Here is a 22,305-nt window from a genome sequence, read left to right as displayed (position 1 = left end):
CTATAGTCTAGTCTATAGTCTAGTCTATAGTCTAGTCTATAGTCTAGTCTGTAGTCTAGTCTATAGTCTAGTCTATAGTCTAGTCTATAGTCTTGTCTATAGTCTAGTACACAGTTTAGACTATAGTCTTATCTATGGTCTAGTCTGTAATCTAGTCTATAATAAAGTCTATAGTCCGGTCTATAGACTAGTCGATAGTCTGATCTAGTGATATAATCGACTAATTAAGTGATTCGATTGGTGTACTTTAAAAAACTTTCAGTACAAACGCATAATACTATCCCACTCAAGTTGTGTAGGGTATAATAACCACTATTAATATTTTTGTTTTTACTCATTATTTTGCACCAAAAATTTGCAAAATGCCATCATCTCACTGCAATGCACAATTTTCCATTATTAAGGGTAAATAAATAAACAAGACTAAATTGAAATGTTTATTAAAAATTAGCATGACTCTTAAAAAAATAGAACGAACGCAATGAATGCAAATGCACTTAATATTCACAAAAACACATACAATGTAAAAAATACATACACATGCTCAGCTTATCCAGTCAGTGGTATGTATGTGCTTCTGCAGCTGTTGGTAAATGTTTAAACATAAAAATGGCTAAAGGTGAAATATGTGTGTACAATAGAAAAGTTTTTCATTCTGTTTAAACTGTGAGAAAATGAAAATTTATAATAAACACACACACACAGGTGAAAACATCCTTAACAAGGACTGAGGAGAACTGGCGACCAAAAAGTATTTGGGTGGGGTTGGTGTCAGAGTAGGGAAGCAAAGTAGAAAAAAAAAACTGTAAATATGATTGTGGTGTCAAAGTATAAGTATGAGTAAGTGTGTGTATTTGAAGTGTTTGTTGTGTTAGTGCATATGAATAGGGAATTAACATTTTTGATATGGGTTATGTTTATTTTCTCTCTTCATTGGTTGTTGTTGCTGCTGTTGGTTTAAGTTTTTTGTTGTAGTAGCAGCACTTGACTATATTGTATGTGTGTGTTCTTTTACAGTAGAAATAGAGAACGTAACAAAAAGCTGAAGTACAAGTTCAAGGACGATTGTGCGTTATTTGCTCTAGAGAGGTTTATATTTAGAAATTGTGCGTAAAAGATTTTTTAATTTTATTATACCCTCCACCACCATCAGTGGTGATAGAGGGTATATATAACTTTGTCATTCCGTGTGTAACACCAAGATATATTCATCTGAGACCCCACAAAGTATATATATTCTGGGTCCTTATCAAATTCTGAGTCGATTTAGCTATGTCCGTCTGTCCGTCTGTCTGTGTAAAACACGCTCACGATAAAACGAAGCAATAGAGCTTAACCAAATTCACCCAAAATGTTCTTCATTTTCCTAAGTTGTTTGGTATTGCAAATGGGCAAAATCGGTTCACACCGGGAAAAGTTATGAATCAAAATTTAAAACAACCTCGGAAAAAAATAAGCATTTTTTACACATTCTGATGTAGTTTTCTCGAAAACTATGCAAGATAATTTCATGGAAATCACCATACATTCGTTTCTGCACAAGATCTTGATCCCTGCTGAAAATTGCCAGAATCGGTCCACAATTTCATATACCTCCCATACAAAAGTACATATTCCCGGAAAATGGGTTTTTTGTTAATAACTTCCGCCACAATGTCGATATCTTCACAAAATAGAAATATTACTGTGAAATTTTTTTCCGATCGGTCCATAATTGGTCATAGCTCCCTTACAAGGTCCCCTCCCGAAAATCACTTAAACGCGCTTAACTCATAACTTAATTAAGATATCCATATAAAATTTGGTATAAGTATTGCCCATATGCATAGAAATATTACTGTGAAATTTTTTTCCGATCGGTCCATAATTGGTCATAATCCCCTCCCGAAAATCACTTAAACGCGCTTAACTCATAACTAAATTAAGATATCCATATAAAATTTGGTATAAGTATTGCCCATATTCATAGAAATATTAATGTGAAATTTTTTTCCGATCGGTCCATAATTCGTCATAGCTCCCATACAAGGTCCCCTCCCGAAAATCACTTAAACGCGCTTAACTCATAACTAAATTAAGATATCCATATAAAATTTGGTACAAATATTACTCATATGCACAGAAATATTGTTGTGAAATTTTTTTCCGATCGGTCCATAATTGGTCATAGCTCCCATACAAGGTCCCCTCCCGAAAATCACTTAAACGCGCATAACTCAGTACTAAATTAAGATATCCATATAAAATTTGGTATAAGTATTGCCCATATGCATAGAAATATTACTGTGAAATTTTTTTCTGATCGGTCCATAATTGGTCATAGTCCCCTCCCGAAAATCACTTAAACGCGCTTAACTCATAACTAAATTAAGATATCCATATAAAATTTGGTATAAGTATTGCCCATATTCATAGAAATATTAATGTGAAATTTTTTTCCGATCGGTCCATAATTCGTCATAGCTCCCATACAAGGTCCCCTCCCGAAAATCACTTAAACGCGCTTAACTCATAACTAAATTAAGATATCCATATAAAATTTGGTACAAATATTACTCATATGCACAGAAATTTTGCTGTGAAATTTTTTTCCGATCGGTCCATAATTGATCATAGCTCCCATACAAGGTCCCCTCCCGAAAATCACTTAAACGCGCATAACTCATTACTAAATTCAGATATCCATATAAAATTTGGTATAATTATTGCCCATATGCATAGAAATATTACTGTGAAAGTTTTTTCCGATCGGTCCATAATTGGTCATAGCTCCCATACAAGGTCCCCTCCCGAAAATCACTTAAACGCGCATAACTCATTACTAAATTAAGATATCAATATAAAATTTGGCACAAGTATTACTCATATGCACAGAAATATTACTGTGAAAATTTTTTTCGATCGCCCTAAGCATATCTTAGGGCGCTATAAAAATTTAAATGAAAGTGGCGTTTCTAATGTTCAATGAATCTTGGAATTGTAGTAGATTTAAGCTGTTTAAGTCTTGGGATTTTTCTATTTAAGACATGAGAAAACTTATTTCTACAAATATTTTATTAATTAGAAATGTATTAATACAAAAGTTGCTGGTGGAGGGTATTTAAGATTCGGCTCAGCCGAATATAGCACTCTAACTTGTTTGAATTTTGTATTATTTTTTTAATCTTAGTAAATAATGAAAAATTAAATTTAGCTTTACATAAATTATAAATTTTCAGAATTAATTATTAATAACCTATGTATGTATATGGATTTCATTTTTGTTTATCCTCCAAGTCCAAAAAAATATTGCTAACAAATCTGGGACTAAACTATTGAATAGACTATAGACTAGACTATAGACTAGACTACAGACAATACGATAGACTAGACTATAGACCAGACTATAGACTAGAGACTAGACTATAGACTAGACTATAGACTAGACTATAGACTAGACTATAGACTAGACTATAGACTAGACTATAGACTAGACTATAGACTAGACTAGACTAGACTATAGACTAGACTAGACTAGACTATAGACTAGACTATAGACTAGACTATAGACTAGACTATAGACTAGACTATAGACTAGACTATAGACTAGACTATAGACTAGACTATAGACTAGACTATAGACTAGACTATAGACTAGACTATAGACTAGACTATAGACTAGACTATAGACTAGACTATAGACTAGACTATAGACTAGACTATAGACTAGACTATAGACTAGACTATAGACTAGACTATAGACTAGACTATAGACTAGACTATAGACTAGACTATAGACTAGACTATAGACTAGACTATAGACTAGACTATAGACTAGACTATAGACTAGACTATAGACTAGACTATAGACTAGACTATAGACTAGACTATAGACTAGACTATAGACTAGACTATAGACTAGACTATAGACTAGACTATAGACTAGACTATAGACTAGACTATAGACTAGACTATAGACTAGACTATAGACTAGACTATAGACTAGACTATAGACTAGACTATAGACTAGACTATAGACTAGACTATAGACTAGACTATAGACTAGACTATAGACTAGACTATAGACTAGACTATAGACTAGACTATAGACTAGACTATAGACTAGACTATAGACTAGACTATAGACTAGACTATAGACTAGACTATAGACTAGACTATAGACTAGACTAGACTAGACTTTAGACTAGACTATAGACTAGACTATAGACTAGACTATAGACTAGACTATAGACTAGACTATAGACTAGACTATAGACTAGACTATAGACTAGACTATAGACTAGACTATAGACTAGACTATAGACTAGACTATAGACTAGACTATAGACTAGACTATAGACTAGGCTATAGACTAGACTATAGACTAGACTATAGACTAGACTATAGACTAGACTATAGACTAGACTATAGACTAGACTATAGACTAGACTATAGACTAGACTATAGACTAGACTATAGACTAGACTATAGACTAGACTATAGACTAGACTATAGACTAGACTATAGACTAGACTATAGACTAGACTATAGACTAGACTATAGACTAGACTATAGACTAGACTATAGACTAGACTATAGACTAGACTATAGACTAGACTATAGACTAGACTATAGACTAGACTATAGACTAGACTATAGACTAGACTATAGACTAGACTATAGACTAGACTATAGACTAGACTATAGACTAGACTATAGACTAGACTATAGACTAGACTATAGACTAGACTAGACTATAGACTAGACTATAGACTAGGACTATAGACTAGACTATAGACTAGACTATAGACTAGACTATAGACTAGACTATAGACTAGACTATAGACTAGACTATAGACTAGACTATAGACTAGACTATAGACTAGACTATAGACTAGACTATAGACTAGACTATAGACTAGACTATAGACTAGACTATAGACTAGACTATAGACTAGACTATAGACTAGACTATAGACTAGACTATAGACTAGACTATAGACTAGACTATAGACTAGACTATAGACTAGACTATAGACTAGACTATAGACTAGACTATAGACTAGACTATAGACTAGACTATAGACTAGACTATAGACTAGACTATAGACTAGACTATAGACTAGACTAGACTAGCTATAGACTAGACTATAGACTAGACTATAGACTAGACTATAGACTAGACTATAGACTAGACTATAGACTAGACTATAGACTAGACTATAGAATAGACTATAGACTAGACTATAGACTAGACTATAGACTAGACTATAGACTAGACTATAGACTAGACTATAGACTAGACTATAGACTAGACTATAGACTAGACTATAGACTAGACAATATAATAGATTATAGAATATACTATAATCTAGTCTATAGTCTAGTATAAACTATAAACTAGACTGTAAACTAGACTATAGTCTAGTCTATAGACTAGACTATAGAGTAAACTATAGACTAGACCCTTGACCTATGTATATATATTTCTACTGCTTATAGACAGAGGAGTCCATTAAGCTCACTGGTGTAGGGTATCATGTGGTTGAACATGACCGACTATACATTCTTACTTATTTTTTTATTGTTGATAAGAAAATATTAAATAAACAAAAATTAGGAGAGAGAGAACCTTTATTTGAAAATAGCTAATATTTTAAAAACTGTATTGGGAATTAAATATCGATAGCATAATGGAAAACAACAATGATTTAAAAATCCAGAAATTGTGTTACCACAAAGGAACTATACGAGGAGGTAATGAAATAACAATTTTAATCAGATTTGAACTAAATTTGCCACTAAATGCTTCAATAAAGAAAATCTATAAAATAACTCAAGAATTTGAAAGATATAGAGAAGTGCAAATTTAAGAACATAACAAATTTCAAAATGCTTCCATTACAATTATTTTGCCAAGCTAAGAAGGTTCTTGTACAGATAAAGAAATTGAAATTTATACATATGTATATGGGTTGTGAAGCGGGATACCAATTACAAAAGCAATAATGTTATTCTTTATTATCTTAATAGGTTTTTTAACAGAAAATAAAAAAAACGAGAAGGAGTATACATTATGTATCAGAAAGCGTACGCAGTATGAGTGACAAAATTAAATCTGAAATTATTTTTTTTTTTTTTCAATACGGCAGAGGATTTATTTATTATAAATACATATATTATGAGTAAGTATTTAATAATAAATTTCTAACATAAACCACTCTATAACAACAAGTATATAGTTTACATTTTAGATTCCGCATTTTACAATGCTTTAGAAAAGAGAAACAATCTAATAGATCTCTATACAAAGGCTAATGAATCCAAAAGGCAAAATCTCGTTATCGATTTTCTTAATGATGATCATGAAAATCTCTTACATAGGGCTTGTAAAATGAACCAGAGCAAAAGCAAAAGTCCCCTAATTGGACTAAGATATCACATCAATGAGCAAAATAGGTTTATGTCTACGTTAAGAAGGGTTATACACCATAAAAACGGAGCATATCCACTTGAAAACCTTAAGGTTCATTGTGATTCCCTTAAAGGCGTGAGGATTCAAAAACAGAAAAGCAAAATAAAACAAGTAAGAAATTATAGCCGGGCGAGGCCTACACCTTTGACAAAAATATAATGTGATTTATTTGCCATAATAAAGCATTTAAATTGAATTTTACCTTGCCTCAGATATACATACTTAAGCCGTTTATTGTTGAATAAAATTGTGGACATTTAAGTGAAATTTTGATGGGGGCTTTTCATAGGGGCTAGGGTCATATGAGGACCTATTATTATGGAATTCGTGAGGGTCATCAAATCTTGTATAGAACTTGGTTTTTGCAGCTTTTTTTTCGAGATATGAGTATATTAAACATAATTATGAACTTAAAAGCCCTATTCGGCGGGTTCAGTTGTATGGGAGCCAGGTAAAATAATGGACCGATGTAAACCATTTTCAACTGGCTTCGTTTACGGTACCATAAAAGATCATGTGCCAAATTTCATTGAATTATTTCCAAAATTGCGACCTGTAGTTTGATTACAAAGTTTAAAAGCCCTATTCGGGGGTTCAGTTGTATGGGGGCTAGGTGAAATAATGGACCGATGTTAACCATTTTTAATAGACTTTGTCTACGGTACCATAAAAGATCATGTGCCAAATTTCATTGAATTATCTCCAAAATTGCGACGTGTAGTTTAATTACAAAATTTAAAAGCCCTATTCGGGGGTTCAGTTGTATGGGGGCTAGGTGAAATAATGGACCGATGTTAACCACTTTCAATAGGCTTCGTCTACGGTACTATAAAAGATCATGTGCCAAATTTCATTGAATTATCTCCAAAATTGCGACTTGTAGTTTGATTACAAGGTTTACAAGCCCTATTGGGGGGTTCAGTTGTATGGGGGCTAGGTGAAATAATGGAACGATCTTAACCATTTTCAATAGGCTTCGTCCCTGGGACAATAGAAGATCATGTAACAAATTTCATTGAATTATCTTCAAAATTGCGGCCTGTAGTTTGATTACAAGGTTTACATGGACGGACGGACGGACAGACGGACGGACATAGCTAAATCGACTCAGAAAATAATTCTAAGCCGATTGGTATACTGGGTGGGTATAGGACCAATATTATTGTGCGTTACAAACATCAGCACAAACACAATATACCCTCCCCACTGAAGTGGTGTAGAGTATAAACACATTACAAGTAAAACAGAGAAGAAGGTAAAAAAGTATAATTAACAAGTCTGTACCCCAAAGAATAAAGAGATGAGAAGAAGTGACTAATACCCTGACAAAACTTAGTAAACTGCGAGGGTCAAGACCCGTAATATCCCCAATTTTGTCGTGGATCCTATTTCCTAGCCATTTCAGACTGAGACCCTGTATCCTAGGACAGTCCCACTTACTGACAAAGGCTCTAACTGAGCAGTGTCCCGTTGATACATTGCAATCCAATCTACTATTCCAGGACTGGTTTATGATGTCACGTTTTCTTTCGAAAGTCAGCCTGTAATAGTGACAAATGAGTGGTTTTACCATACTTTCTCTGTCATCTATATCAAGGCTCGAACCTAATCTAGCTAGTTCATCCGCAACCTCATTACCAGGCACATTACAGTGTCCCGGCATCCAACACAATCTAATGACAAATAGTCGTAAACTACCCGCACGTCGAGATGCGTGTTCTTGTAATAAATATTCTTTGCTACTGCATACCCATCAAAATTTTACATTGAAAATGAATCACTTATTCATTAGCATATTAACACATTATTTTGATACTCTTTTAATAGGGTCAAATGAGGCCTGATCTTTACTAAATTTATTTGATTTTTGTTGGGATATTGCAAAAGCCCTGTTAGGGGGTATGGTTGCATGGGGGCGAGACGAAGTAATGGACTGATTTCAACAATTTTCAATAGGCTTCGTCCATCGGTCAAAAGAAGTGTGTTAAATGGACACACAGATAGACGGAAGGACGGACAGACGGAGAAAGTGATTCTGAAGCGATTGGTATAATTTAAGGTGGATAGTGTAGGACCAATATTTTTTGGTCTTTAAACATCAGTACAAATGCATAATGAAATCTGTCCCCACTGTAGGGATTAATAATTACAAAAAATTTCATCTGGCATCCCTTTAACATGATCTTTCGAAAATAAAAGAAAATCTGAGAAAAACAAAATCAAAACAGATACAAATCCATAATCTAATTGGTAAAAGAAACTCCAAAAATCTTATCTGAAACTTACCTGATTTTGTACATTTATAAGTAATTGGCCGCAACATGTCTTGAGCAATAAATTTATCAATAGAAATAAAAATAAATTGTATTTCACTCGCAGACGTAATTTCAATGAATTGCGACATTTTTTGCCGGCACTACTGAGCAGACAACAACAAAGTAAATCCAGACATTTTGTTATAGATGTCGATTGTTGGGTTCTTATGGCCGTCGTAGTTGTTGCTGTTGCTGTTCTTAAGGGCAATCGGCCAGAAGAAAACTTTGTAGAGGATGTTGTCGCTGAGGATGATTTCAATTGGAGAATGTCTGTGGTGTCATGAGTACATTTTGTCAAAAGCATTTTTTGTTTAATACAAAAGAAAATCAAAGGAAATATTGATTCTCCAACACAAAAAAAAAACCAAAATAAATTTCGAATAACACAAACTAGACGATGAAAAAAATCTGCATTCAAAAGATACACATTAAAGGCGATTGGAATGTTGTTGTTTTTGTTAAAAATTAGACACGTTTTGGTTTGCGACAAACACAGTCAAAACGCAAATACTAAAATAGAACACGAATAATAACAAAAAAAAAAAAAACACTTCACCTTGAAAATTCCTAAATTCTCGAATAACAAAAGCTTCACTTCACTTGAGTGATGCGATAAACTCTAGAGGGCAACTTATTACAATAGACAAAAAAAATCTGTGTTAAAACCAGACACGCAAATTTTCTTGTTTTTCTCTTTAATTCACTGTTTAAATGGCTGTCTGTTTTCTATTAATTATGGCGTTTTGTTTAACAATTTGTTAAATATATTTTCTTGATTGTGCAGAGATTTTTACGCATTTGCTTTTTTTTTTTTGTTATTTATTTTTAATTTGTATATAAAATTTATAGATTTATTTCTTTTTTTTTTTTGTCACACTATTTCTTCATTAAATCACTGTGCACAACCTTTCAGACCGCCATATTGTAAACGACTGATTAGTGAGAGAGCAAAATGGAACTGTCAAAAAATGTAGTTGTTGTTTTTTTTCGCAAACGATGTTCGAATTTGAAGAAGAATTTTTGTTTATTTCGAAAAATAATAAACAGTTGTTGTTGTTTTTCTTAGAAAATATTGTGCTAACTGAACATATCGCGTAGTCATATGGTAAACAACAAGAGAAATGTCAAAAAACACTGAGAGAAATTAATGTTTATGTGTTAAACTTATCTTTAAACACTCTTAAACGAACTTTTTTTTCGGGATCAGAACAATTTTCTTATAAAATATTTGTTCAGATTCTGAACTATTTTCTTATAGAAAATTTGTTCAGATTCTGAACTATTTTCTTATACAAAATTAGTTTAGATTCTGAAATATTTTCTTATAGAAAATTTTGTTCAGATTCTGAACTATTTTCTTATAGAAAATTTGTTCAGATTCTAAACTATTATCTTAAAGAAAATTTGTTCAGATTCCGAAATATTTTCTTATAGAAAATTTATTCAGATTCTGGACTATTTCCTTATAGAAAATTTGATTAGATTCTGATTTATTTTTTTATAGAAAATTTGTTAAAATTCGAAACTATTTTCTTATAGAAAATTTGTTCAGATTCTGAACTATTTTCTTATTGAAAATTTGTTCAGAATCTGAACTATTTTCTTATAGAAATTTTTTTCAGAATCTGAACTATTTTCTTATAGAAAATTTGTTCAGATTCTGAACTATTTTCTTACTGAAAATTTGTTCAGAATCTGAACTATTTTCTTATAGAAATTTTTTTCAGAATCTGAACTATTTTCTTATAGAAAATTTTTTCAGATTCTGAACTATTTTCTTACTGAAAATTTGTTCAGAATCTGAACTATTTTCTTATAGAAATTTTTTTCAGAATCTGAACTATTTTCTTATAGAAAATTTGTTCAGATTCTGAACTATTTTCTTACTGAAAATTTGTTCAGAATCTGAACTATTTTCTTATAGAAATTTTTTTCAGAATCTGAACTATTTTCTTATAGAAAATTTTTTCAGAATCTAAACTATTTTCTTATAGAAAATTTTTTCAGAATCTGAACTATTTTCTTATAGAAAATTTTTTCAGAATCTGAACTATTTTTTTATTGAAAATTTGTTCAGAATCTGAACTATTTCCTTATAGAAAATTTGTTCAGATTTTGAACAATATTCTTATTGAAAATGTGTTCAGATTCTGATTCTTATTACTATTTCTATTTTCTTATTACTATTTCCTTATAGAAAATTTGTTCAGATTACAAACTGTTTTCTTATAGAAAATTTGATCAGATTCTGAGCCAAATTTTTTTTTTTAAATTTGTTCAGATTCTGAAATTGTGAAAAAATTTTCATAAAGAAATTTTTTTTTTTTTCAGATTAACATTATCCTTGTAATATAAATAAAACAAGTTTTCTTATTTTTTAAATAAAAATAAAATTACGATTTATTTTTACGAAATTAACGCTGACATTTGCACAGATTAATACGAGCACACGATCCACTTTTATGTCCCTGTAGAATACAATGAGCTTTGCAGGCGTAACTATTGCAAGTAAAACGTTTTTGTCTATTTAACTCGAAACCACCGGACTTTTTCTTAAATTCAGTACTTAAATCAGGACTAGAATTCTTTTGAACACCATCTAACGAAGATTCAGCAAAGGCTATAGATGCGATTAGTAAGCAGATTGCAAAAATCCAAATAAACTTCATGGTGGTATTTTATTAAATATTATAAAAAAAAGTTTAAGCTTAACTATTTATTGCTTAGTTGAGAACTAGTACTAGTCTGACGAGATGTGATTTTTATAGGGGGATTTCTTTGGTACACAATGAGTTTTACGTTTCTAAGAATGAATAACATTTTGTTTATTTTCGGTATGAGTATTTTTAATTAATATGAGTTGATAAATTAAGTTAGTCCATGTTAGTTATCAGTGATAATAGAACAAACACATCTTGGGAAAACCCAAAATATACTACTAGATCAATTTATATTTTATAAAAAATAGTTTTTGGTATATGTCCTTCCGACTCGAAGGACCATGAATAATTCGGACATTTTGGCTTTATATTCTTAAAAACCAAATTTATTTACTTTCTAAATATATTTATTTTATAAATAAATTTATACATTTTATATCAAAATCTTATGCTAATTTCTTATTTCTATAAATCTAATGTCGGCATACACAAATTTTCTTCACTGTACAAAAACCACGTTTATATCCTCTCAATAGACAATGAGCCAAACAGAAACTACGATCAATATTACATGTTAAACGTTTTTGTCTATTCAAAACTTTTGTTTCTTGGACACCATCACCACTACGATCATCATATATCACTGGAAAAACTTCGTCCAATTGATTAAGATTTTCTTGAGCTTCCGAGGCTTTTACACCGGTTAGCATGAGAAATGCCAAGCAGATTAGAAAAATTCCTGCCACTTTCATTTTGTGACTACTTTGATACTTTTGCTGTCTTAAGAAAACTGTTTAAGTCATCACAATCCTAGTGTATTTATATTAGTTTTAATATTGCTTAAAACGTGGGGATTTTTTTAATTCCAATTTTTCTTATCTTTTCTAAAAAGGGCATATAATGACACTTTTGCTGTCAATTTACTTGTGAATCAAAAGTTTAAAAATGTGTAATAAGCAAATTATGTTTGTTCAAGTGTTTTTATGGGGGCTTTATTTTATAATTTATAATTGAAAATAGACAATAAAGTTGCAGATATTTCTTGACTTGGGTCACGTTTATAGAATTATTTATGTATGTATGAAGAGGTACTTTTGAATTTCCCCAACAATATTTTTTTTTTGAGGCTTTTCTTTGGAATTTGCTAGTGATTTATAATATATTGTATTTATTTTAAGATACTTGAGTCCAGTGAGTTAATTTCTCGATAACAAATTTTTTAAATTGGAAGCAAATTTTGATAAAATTTCGCCATGAAAATTCAGACTCATAGCAGAGTTACGTTGATTTAAAGAGGCAATCAACTAAACTAATAACTACTAAACTAACTAAATACTTAACTAACTAAATATAACCGAAAGAAGAACTAAAGAAGAACGAAAAGAAAAGAACGAAAGAACGAACGAACAACGAACGAAAAACGAAGAACGAACGAACAACGAACGAACGAACGAACGACGAACGAACGAACGACGACGAACGAACGAACAACGAAACGAACGAACGAACGAACGAACGAACGAACGAACGAACTAACGAACGAACGAACGAACGAACGAACGAACGAACGAAAAACGAACGAACGAACGAGAACGAACGAACGAACGAACGAACGAACGAACGAACGAACGAAACGAACGAACGAACGAACGAACGAACGAACGAACGAACGAACGAACGAACGAACGAAAAAACGAAACGAACGAAACGAACGAACGAACGAACGAACGAACGAACGAACGAACGAACGAAACGAACGAACGAACGAACGAACGAACGAACGAACGAACGAACGAAAGAACGAACGAACGAACGAACGAAACGAACGAACGAACGAAACGAACGAACGAACGAACGAACGAACGAACGAACGAACGAACGAACGAACGAACGAAAACGAACGAACGAACGAACGAACGAACGAAAACGAAGAACGAAGAACGAACGAACGAAACGAACGAACGAAACGAACGAACGAACGAACGAACGAACGAACGAACGAACGAACGAACGAACGAACGAAAGAACGAACGAACGAACGAACGAACGAACGAACGAACGAACGAACGAACGAACGAACGAACGAACGAACGAACGAACGAACGAACGAACGAACGAACGAACGAACGAACGAACGAACGAACGAACGAACGAACTAACGAACGAACGAAAACGAACGAACGAACGAAACGAACGAACGAACGAACGAAACGAACGACGAACGAACGAACGAACGAACGAACGAACGAACGAACGAACGAACGAACGAACGAACGAACGAACGAACGAACGAACGAACGAACGAACGAACGAACGAACGAACGAACGAACGAACGAACGAACGAACGAACGAACGAACGAACGAACGAACGAACGAACGAACGAACGAACTAAACGAAACTAACATAACTAATAAACTAACTAACTAACTAACCTAACTAACTAACTAACTACTAACTAACTAACTAACTAACTAAATAACTAAACTGAAAGAGATAACTAACTAATAACTAAACTAAATAACTAACAACTAACTAACTAACTAACTAACTAACAACGAACTAACTAATTAACTAACTAACTACTAACTACCTACTCACTAAACTAAACTACTAAACTAACTAAAATAACTAACTAACTAACTAACTAACTAACTAATAAACTACTCACTAACTACTAACTAACTAACTAACTAACTACTACATAACTAATACTACTAACTAACTACCCAACTAACTAACTAACTAACTAACTAATTAACTAACTTTTCTGATCGAAAATAATAAATAATAAGCTTGAGATATCGGATCAATTTCTTATATATAGCGAAATTAAGTTAAAATACAATATTTTAACGTAAAATACCCGGTTCACATGATGCAATTATTCGTCATTCACGCTCTCATTCTAAACCCAATTACATACTGAATAACATGATTGGCCATACAAAATTTCAGCTGCAAATTAAAACTGAATTACGTACGAATTACAAATGAATAAGTGTCATCTCTAATTTTTATCGGGTATTTATCATAATCAGCTGTTTGTTTTCATTAGTTGGGGACAAATAAATGGCAAAATAATGAATGAAAAAAAAAAACAACTGTCAAAACGAATTACGAATGTGTCATAAAAACGGGTCAATTGGCTATCGTCATTCAGAGACCGAAATAAGTTATTCGACTGCTCGTGAGATGAAATTCATTTTTAAAATCGAATCGATTTGAAAACGACAAAATCGATTTTTTGTATTAGTTAACATTAAATTTCTGCAGGTTTTCATACAATTTGTCACATTTTTAATTAATTCTCTTAAATAGAAAGTAATTCTCTTGCGAAAATAGTATTTCGCAAGAAAATAATAAACCATTTCTCGATCGAAATTCATCACATCTTTTCAAATCGCTCGAATTCCATCACATACCGGATTATTCGATTATTTTGAGGGTAAATGCCTTTTGAGGTTAACCGCCGCCAAAGTTTTTAAATGCGTTTATTTGAGAAAAATATTTTTTTAATTTGATTTTTTTTTTAATAATAAAAATCTAACGACTTCTCCCATAGTGTGTAGGCACCTTAAGTAAATATCTCGATTAAATTGGTTTTGAAAAACTTATTTTATTTTATTTATTTTGAATCAAATAATTAATTTATCTGCGACATGTGCAAACTTTTTGTCGTGAACAATAACTACGACGATATCCCTTAATTCTACAATGTGTGGCACATAATGCAGGATTAATTTGGCAGGTCAAACGTTTTTGTCTATTCAAAGTTAATCCTTCGTTGTCAACACCATATCCCTCCAATAGTCCTTCATCCAATTGATTTAAAGTTTCTGCAGCCCGGCAGGAATTTATAGTGGCAAGCAAGAGCAAGGCAAAGCTGATTAGGAAAATTCCCAGCAATTTCATTGTAACAATTTTAAATTTTCTTTTGTTGGTTTTTAAAATGTTTACTATACTGATGTTAACCGAAACGCAGACAGTGTATTTATAGTAAATTTTAATTTGTAGGAGATATAAATTTGGCTGGGTGTTTATGAAATATAGGGGGAATTTTTTTTCTTAATATTTTATTTAAAAAAGGGTCTAAATATTATTTTTTTACTGCGGAAAATTCTGCGAAACTTAATAATGACTTATTTAAAAAAAAACAACAATAACAAATTTTTATTAGGAAAGTAGTAAATAAAAAAATAATTATGTATGTTCTGACTTTCACAACATTTCAAATTCACATGAAATCAAGATTTCACACGAAATTATAAATGTGATGTTCCCGTTTTCACTTGGTTTCAAATTTAGTTTTACAACAAGTTTAACACCTGTCAAAGAAAATGTTTGTCGAAACACATGATCGTAATCACGTAGCATTTGGAAGATTGTTGGATGATTAATCAGTAAACTGAGTAATTTTTAACTGATGACCTTTGTCTTTTTGATGACCTAAAAGTGATTAATAAGTTGAGCGCTTAAAAAATGATTCAAAAATTATCCCGATACGGTGTGATTGAAAACTGACTATTTGAAAAACAATAACAAAATGTATAGCAATCATAAATTGATCATCCTGGTGTTTAAAAGTGATGATGGTTTTAAAAACTTATTTTGTGATCATATTTCAAGCAGTTGGAAGATCTAAAACTGTTTCTTGTGTAATTGTTATTGTTTACAATGGAACAGCAACACTTACACTTAAAAATTCGTTAAAAACGATTCAAAAATGAGTCGAAACTGATTAGAAAGGAGGCTCAGAAAAGACCCTTTTAGAAGAGTTGGCAACAAATTTTGTGTGGCCTAAAATGGGTTGATATAATTCTCATTTCGTTTATAAAATTGAATGTATAAGTATTTCAATTTGTGTGATATTTATAAAGTTCTGTCAAGGAATGTGAAATAATCCGGTATGTGAAGGAATTCGAGCGATTTGAAAAGGTGTGATGAATTTCGGTCGAAGAATTGTGCTTTAACTATAATAATTTTATATGTTTTATGATCTTCTACGGAAGATAGTTGGGTGAATAATCACTAAACTAAGTCTAAATAATTCCAATTAATGTTTAAAATCTGATTTATTTGAAAAACAATAACAAAGTGTACAGCAATCACAAATGTGTCTTCCAGGTGTTAGAAATATGATTGTTTATACATTTATTTTCTAGTTACATTTCCCGCAGGCGGAAGATCAAAAAACTGTTTTCTGTTGAATTGTATTTGTCTATAACAAACATAAAAATTACTCAAAAAAGACTCAAAATGACTATAAAATGATTAAAAAATATCAGTAAAACAACCAGTAAGTCGGTTCATTAATGACCCAAAAAAATATAAAAAAATGAGTCAGAACTGATCAGAAATAGGACTCATGTATTAGGCTAATCGAAATAAATAAAGAAACATCTTAAAGTTTTTCTTAGACCCCACTTTTTTACATTAAGGTTTTAGCAGTAAAAATTATAAAAAAACTAAAACAGATTATATTTATATAATATCTCTTATTTTATTAAAATAATATTTGTTTTATTCTAAATTAATTAATTTAACAATATATGATTGTATGATTTAAACATTCATTTTATATTATCTGCGACATGTGCAAATTCCCTTTCTCGAACAGTAACCGTCAGGATATCCTCTAACTCTACAATGTACCACACATAATGCAGAACTAAATGAACAGGTTCCACGTTTTTGTCTATTTAAAATTAAGACTCCATTATCAGCATTATATGTTTCCCGTAGTCCTTCATTTAACTGATTTAAACTTTCATCAGCTTCTGTAGATTTTATAGCGCTCAGCATTAGGCAGGTAAAGCAGAGTACAAAAATTCCCAAAAATTTCATTTTAAAAAATTTTAATTTTATTCTTTTGTTAGTTATAAAACTTTGACAATACTGTTCGTATAATGGTTCAGGGAGAATGTATTTATACTAAACTTTGGTAATAGGGGATTTTTGTTTTTGTGAGATTTCTTATCATTACAAACAATGGACCATATATGATTATTTAAAGAAAAACATAAATAATACTGATTGATAATTTACCAAAAATGTATAATTATTATTTAGTCTTGCAATAATAAAACAGACAAGGTGGTATTATCGCTTGCTAGTGGGGTTTTCCAAAATTTTTAAAGAACTAATCAGTGGCATCATGTACTATTGTTTAAACATTTATGTTCTGGTAGAATGAATAATAGGGAAAAGGGGTTTAATGAGAAAAGTTCCAAAATAGTTACGTTTGAATTTCCAAAAATTTGTATATAAAAGCTATAATATTGAAATGATTTTGTGCTACCTTAAGGTACTGGTATGGCTATGTATAAACGGTTGTCATATCTTACAATAATGGCAGATTTGGCAATGTACTGACAATCAAAATTTGCTAGCAACAGGTAAATAGTCTGTTCTGTTTTAAGAAAACCTTACAATTTTATTGCCAGACAATTGTCAGACAATAAATTTATCTGCCAACAAAAATTGTCAGTTCATACTCTTGTCAAATGGTTGTATGACAAAAGTGGCCTCATCTTCTTTTAGCTGCATATGTTCTTTTAATGCAACTTTTTGTCTATAAAAAACATTTATCTGACAATGGTTCCATTGTCAAGCTATATATACACGTTTGTCGAATCTTACAATGTTGGCAGATCTGGTAATGTACTGATATTGATTGTCTGTTCAGACGATTTTAAGAAAACCTTACAATTTCACTGCCCGACAATAAATTTATTTGCCAACAAAAATTGTCAGTTCACACTGTTGTCAGATTTTTATATGGCAAAAGTTGCAACATCCTATTTTAGCTGTATACTATGTTTTTGTTAATGCACCGTGTTGGCAATGGAAAACATTTATCTGACAATAGTTCCATTGTCAAGCTATGTATACACGGTTGTCAGATCTTACAACGTTGGCAGGTTTGGCATTATACTGATACTGAAAAATTGTTAGCAACAGGAAAATTGTCAGTTCAGACGGCTTTAAGAATATCTTAAAATTTCATTGCTAGACAATTGTCAGACAATAAATTTATCTGCCAATAAAAATGTCAGTACACACACTGCTGTCAGATTGTTAAATGGCAAAAGTTGCCGCATTAAAAGAACATATGCAGGTTCTTTTAATGCACCGTGTTGGCAATAGAAAACATTTATCTGACAATAGTTTCATTGTCAAGCAATGTATACAATGTTGGCAGATCTGGTAATGTTCTGACAAAGTAAAATTGTTAGCAACAGGAGTTTACACCGTTGTCAGATTGTTGTATGACAAAAGTTGCCACATCTTATTTTAGCTGTATATGTTCTTTTAATGCACCCTGTTCACACATCTGACACAACTGTCAGACAATTATCTGGCAATGTCAAAGTAATGTGTTTACACGAATCTTAGGTGTTTGACGATATTATTGTTTTACAATATACAGACAATGCTTTTTCTAACAACGTTGTAAGATAAAAATTTGCCAACGTTGTAAGATCTGACAACCGTATATATAGCTTCAGACGTATAAAATTTGCACATCTGATAATAAAAATTGTCAGACAACTATCTGGCAATGACTACGTAATGTGTTTACCCGATTGTTAGATGTCTGACAATATTATTGTTTTTCAATATTCTAACAATGTTGTAAGACAAAAATTGCCAACGATGTAAGATCTGATAACCGTATATATAGCTTCAGATGCATAAAATTCGTACATCTGACAATAAAATTTGTCAGACAGTTATCTGACAATGGCAACGTAATGTGTTTACACGATTGTTATACTGACAATGCATTTCTAACATTGTAAGACAAAAATTGGTTGTTAAAATTTTTTTACATGTATAAAATTCGCATATTTGACAATATACATTGTCAGACATTACTATGGCCATGGCAACCTAATGTGTTTACACGATTATTAGAAATCTGACAATATTATTGTTTTACAATATGCTTTTTCTAACAACATTGTAAGATCTGACAACCGTGTATACATAGGTTCAGGTGTTCACGTAAAGCACTTCGACTTATACATACGAACATATGGTTATTTACATATATAAATTCGATTTGAGTCGTTAATCTAATAAGAATCATTAAATTATTTTTATTTACGCTATTTTTCTAATATTTTCAATAATTATTGAAGAAAATTTTGTATTTTATTTTTTCATAATAAAAAAATCTTTTCATTTAAACTCATATCCATAATTTTCTAACGGTTTTTTTCCTAAGACGACTAAACACATCATTCTTTTCTAAATAACCATCTGGCAGCACTTAATTTTCTATGCAATGACAGCCAACAGCTGTTTAGATTTTCGAACATGCATATGACGTGTACTTGACAGTTGGCAATAATTATTTTCTATAGAAAAACACCAAAAATAATGTTTTCATTCCAGTAAATTAATTAAAATAATTTGATAAATTTGCAATAAAAAAACAAGTGTTTAATAACAATAGAAACGTTTGGAAAGTGGCAAAAGTAAATAAACAATATGCTGACGCTAAGAGAAAGGCAAATAAGTAAGAAAGAAAGTGAAAATTTCCAAAGAAAGAAAAAAAAAACAAGTGACAAATCAAATGTTGAAATAAAGAAATTTTTTTAAGTTTTACTATTTTCTTTAACATAATTAATGAGTATTTATTAATTTTAGATGCTATTAAGCAAATGCTTAATCTAAATGTTCAACAGCCTAAAGTTTTAGCCGCTGAACCTGTTTGGAAAATATTGATCTATGACCGGGTGGGTCAAGATATCATATCGCCCATTATATCGATAAAAGAGTTAAGGGAATTGGGTGTAACTTTGCATGTGTAAGTTTTCTTTTAACAAACCAAATGCGCAAAAAACTAAAACGTTTTAAAATGTTTCATAAATTTGTAGACAACTGCATTCAGATCGTGATTCTATACCCGATGTTCCTGCCATTTACTTTTGTATGCCTACCGATGAAAATTTGGATCGTATACAACAGGATTTTACCAATGGCCTTTATGACATCTATCACTTGAACTTCTTGGCTCCCATTTCGAGACAGAAAATAGAAGATTTAGCTGCTGCCGCTTTGCAGGCCGGTTGTGTGGCTAATATTCATCGGGTCTATGATCAGTATGTGAATTTTGTCAGTTTGGAAGATGATTTCTTTATATTGAAACATCAGAAAAGTGATCAATTGTCTTATTATTCCATAAATCGTGCCAATACGCGGGACGATGAAATGGAAGCTCTTATGGATTCTATAGTGGATTCCTTATTTGCTGTTTTCGTTACCCTGGGAAACGTACCTATTATACGTTGCCCCCGTAACACTGCAGCAGAAATGGTGGCACGCAAGTTGGAAAAGAAATTACGTGAAAATTTGTGGGATGCCTCGTTCAATATCTATTCCATATGGATGCTACTAAGCTGGTGGTGGGGTATTTAGTTTTCAACGTCCTGTTCTTTTACTGCTAGAATCGTAATATGGCTTTAGCTACTCCTTTACATCACACCTGGTCTATCAGGCTTTAGTACATGATGTTTTAGATTTGGGTTTGAATCTGGTGTACGTAGAAGATGACTCACCAGCGCGGAGGTAAGTCTCATAATTTAATATTATTAAAAAATAAACTTCCTTATTATCAATTCCTCTTCTTAGGCACTCGCCAAAAACCCCAAACCTTGTGATCTCAGATCGCAATCGATCGTTTTCTTGCGAGCAATCATAAAGGCAGTCCTTTCCCCCACCAAGTGGCCCGCGGCTATACAGGAAGAATTAGAATCCTATCGTAATTCTGAGACGCGACATATTTACACGTCTTAACCACTTCTATGGGTATTGATTGTGAAAATGCGGTGGCCTTTTCTATGGTCAATGATACCACAGCCACGTCTAACTAATGCTGTCAACTCTTTGCCTCAACTCATGGAAAAGAAACGTTTAATTGATATGCATACAAAAATTGCCACTGCTATTTTGAATTGCATTAAACAGAGACGTTTAGATTCCTTCTTTGAGCTGGAAGAGAAAATCATGTCCAAACAGACTTTGGATAAACCTTTATTGGAACTTTTTAAAGATCCTGAATTTGGCACAGCCGAAGATAAATTAAGACTTTTCATTATATTCTATATTTGCTCACAAAATGTGCCCGATTTTGAAATCGAACGTCTAAAAGAGTCTCTACAAGAAGCTGGTTGTGATTTGTCTTGCTTGGCTTATATACAACGATGGAAGGGCATTATGAATCGTACGCCCAATATGCAACAGGCCACTCAATATGAGGGTGGCGGCACTAAGACTGTTTCGATGTTTTCGAAATTGGTATCGCAGGGCTCGTCGTTCGTCATGGAGGGTGTTAAGAATTTAGTGGTGAAAAAACATGTAAGTGTAAAATCGTGCTTTGAAACTTTTACTGAACTTTTACTGAAGTAGAACTGAACTAGAACTGAACTAGAACTGAACTAGAACTGAACTAGAACTGAACTAGAACTGAACTAGAACTGAACTAGAACTGAACTAGAACTGAACTAGAACTGAACTAGAACTGAACTAGAACTGAACTAGAACTGAACTAGAACTGAACTAGAACTGAACTAGAACTGAACTAGAACTGAACTAGAACTGAACTAGAACTGAACTAGAACTGAACTAGAACTGAACTAGAACTGAACTAGAACTGAACTAGAACTGAACTAGAACTAGAACTGAACTAGAACTGAACTAGAACTGAACTAGAACTGAACTAGAACTGAACTAGAACTGAACTAGAACTGAACTAGAACTGAACTAGAACTGAACTAGAACTGAACTAGAACTGAACTAGAACTGAACTAGAACTGAACTAGAACTGAACTAGAACTGAACTAGAACTGAACTAGAACTGAACTAGA

The 22,305-nt window shown here is 32.0% G+C and overlaps 2 protein-coding genes and 1 pseudogene across 2 annotated transcripts; 1 reads left to right on the top strand and 2 right to left on the bottom strand.

Annotated features, from left to right (window-relative positions):
* Positions 1–11,793: 11,793 nt before the first annotated feature.
* LOC119614810 (sapecin-B-like) lies at positions 11,794–12,215 on the bottom strand. The gene has a single exon (XM_037970918.1). The coding sequence runs from the start codon at positions 12,179–12,181 to the stop codon at positions 11,903–11,905; it is 279 nt and encodes a 92-aa protein (XP_037826846.1). The 5' UTR covers positions 12,182–12,215; the 3' UTR covers positions 11,794–11,902.
* A 2,812-nt stretch (positions 12,216–15,027) lies between these two features.
* Positions 15,028–15,413, bottom strand: LOC119614811 (sapecin-B-like). The gene has a single exon (XM_037970919.1). It carries the CDS (start codon positions 15,341–15,343, stop codon positions 15,080–15,082), a length of 264 nt encoding a protein of 87 aa, XP_037826847.1. The 5' UTR covers positions 15,344–15,413; the 3' UTR covers positions 15,028–15,079.
* A 4,402-nt stretch (positions 15,414–19,815) lies between these two features.
* LOC119614809 lies at positions 19,816–21,796 on the top strand (annotated as a pseudogene).
* Positions 21,797–22,305: the final 509 nt, after the last annotated feature.

The sequence above is a fragment of the Lucilia sericata genome, unplaced genomic scaffold, assembly GCF_015586225.1.
Source record: "Lucilia sericata isolate MDLA Ls3-8-SP2 unplaced genomic scaffold, ASM1558622v1 Contig003442F_arrow, whole genome shotgun sequence".
NCBI classification, from domain to species: domain Eukaryota; kingdom Metazoa; phylum Arthropoda; class Insecta; order Diptera; family Calliphoridae; genus Lucilia; species Lucilia sericata.
The sequence above is the reverse complement of the archived record's forward strand: the minus strand, read 5'-3'. Positions and strand labels throughout refer to the sequence as shown.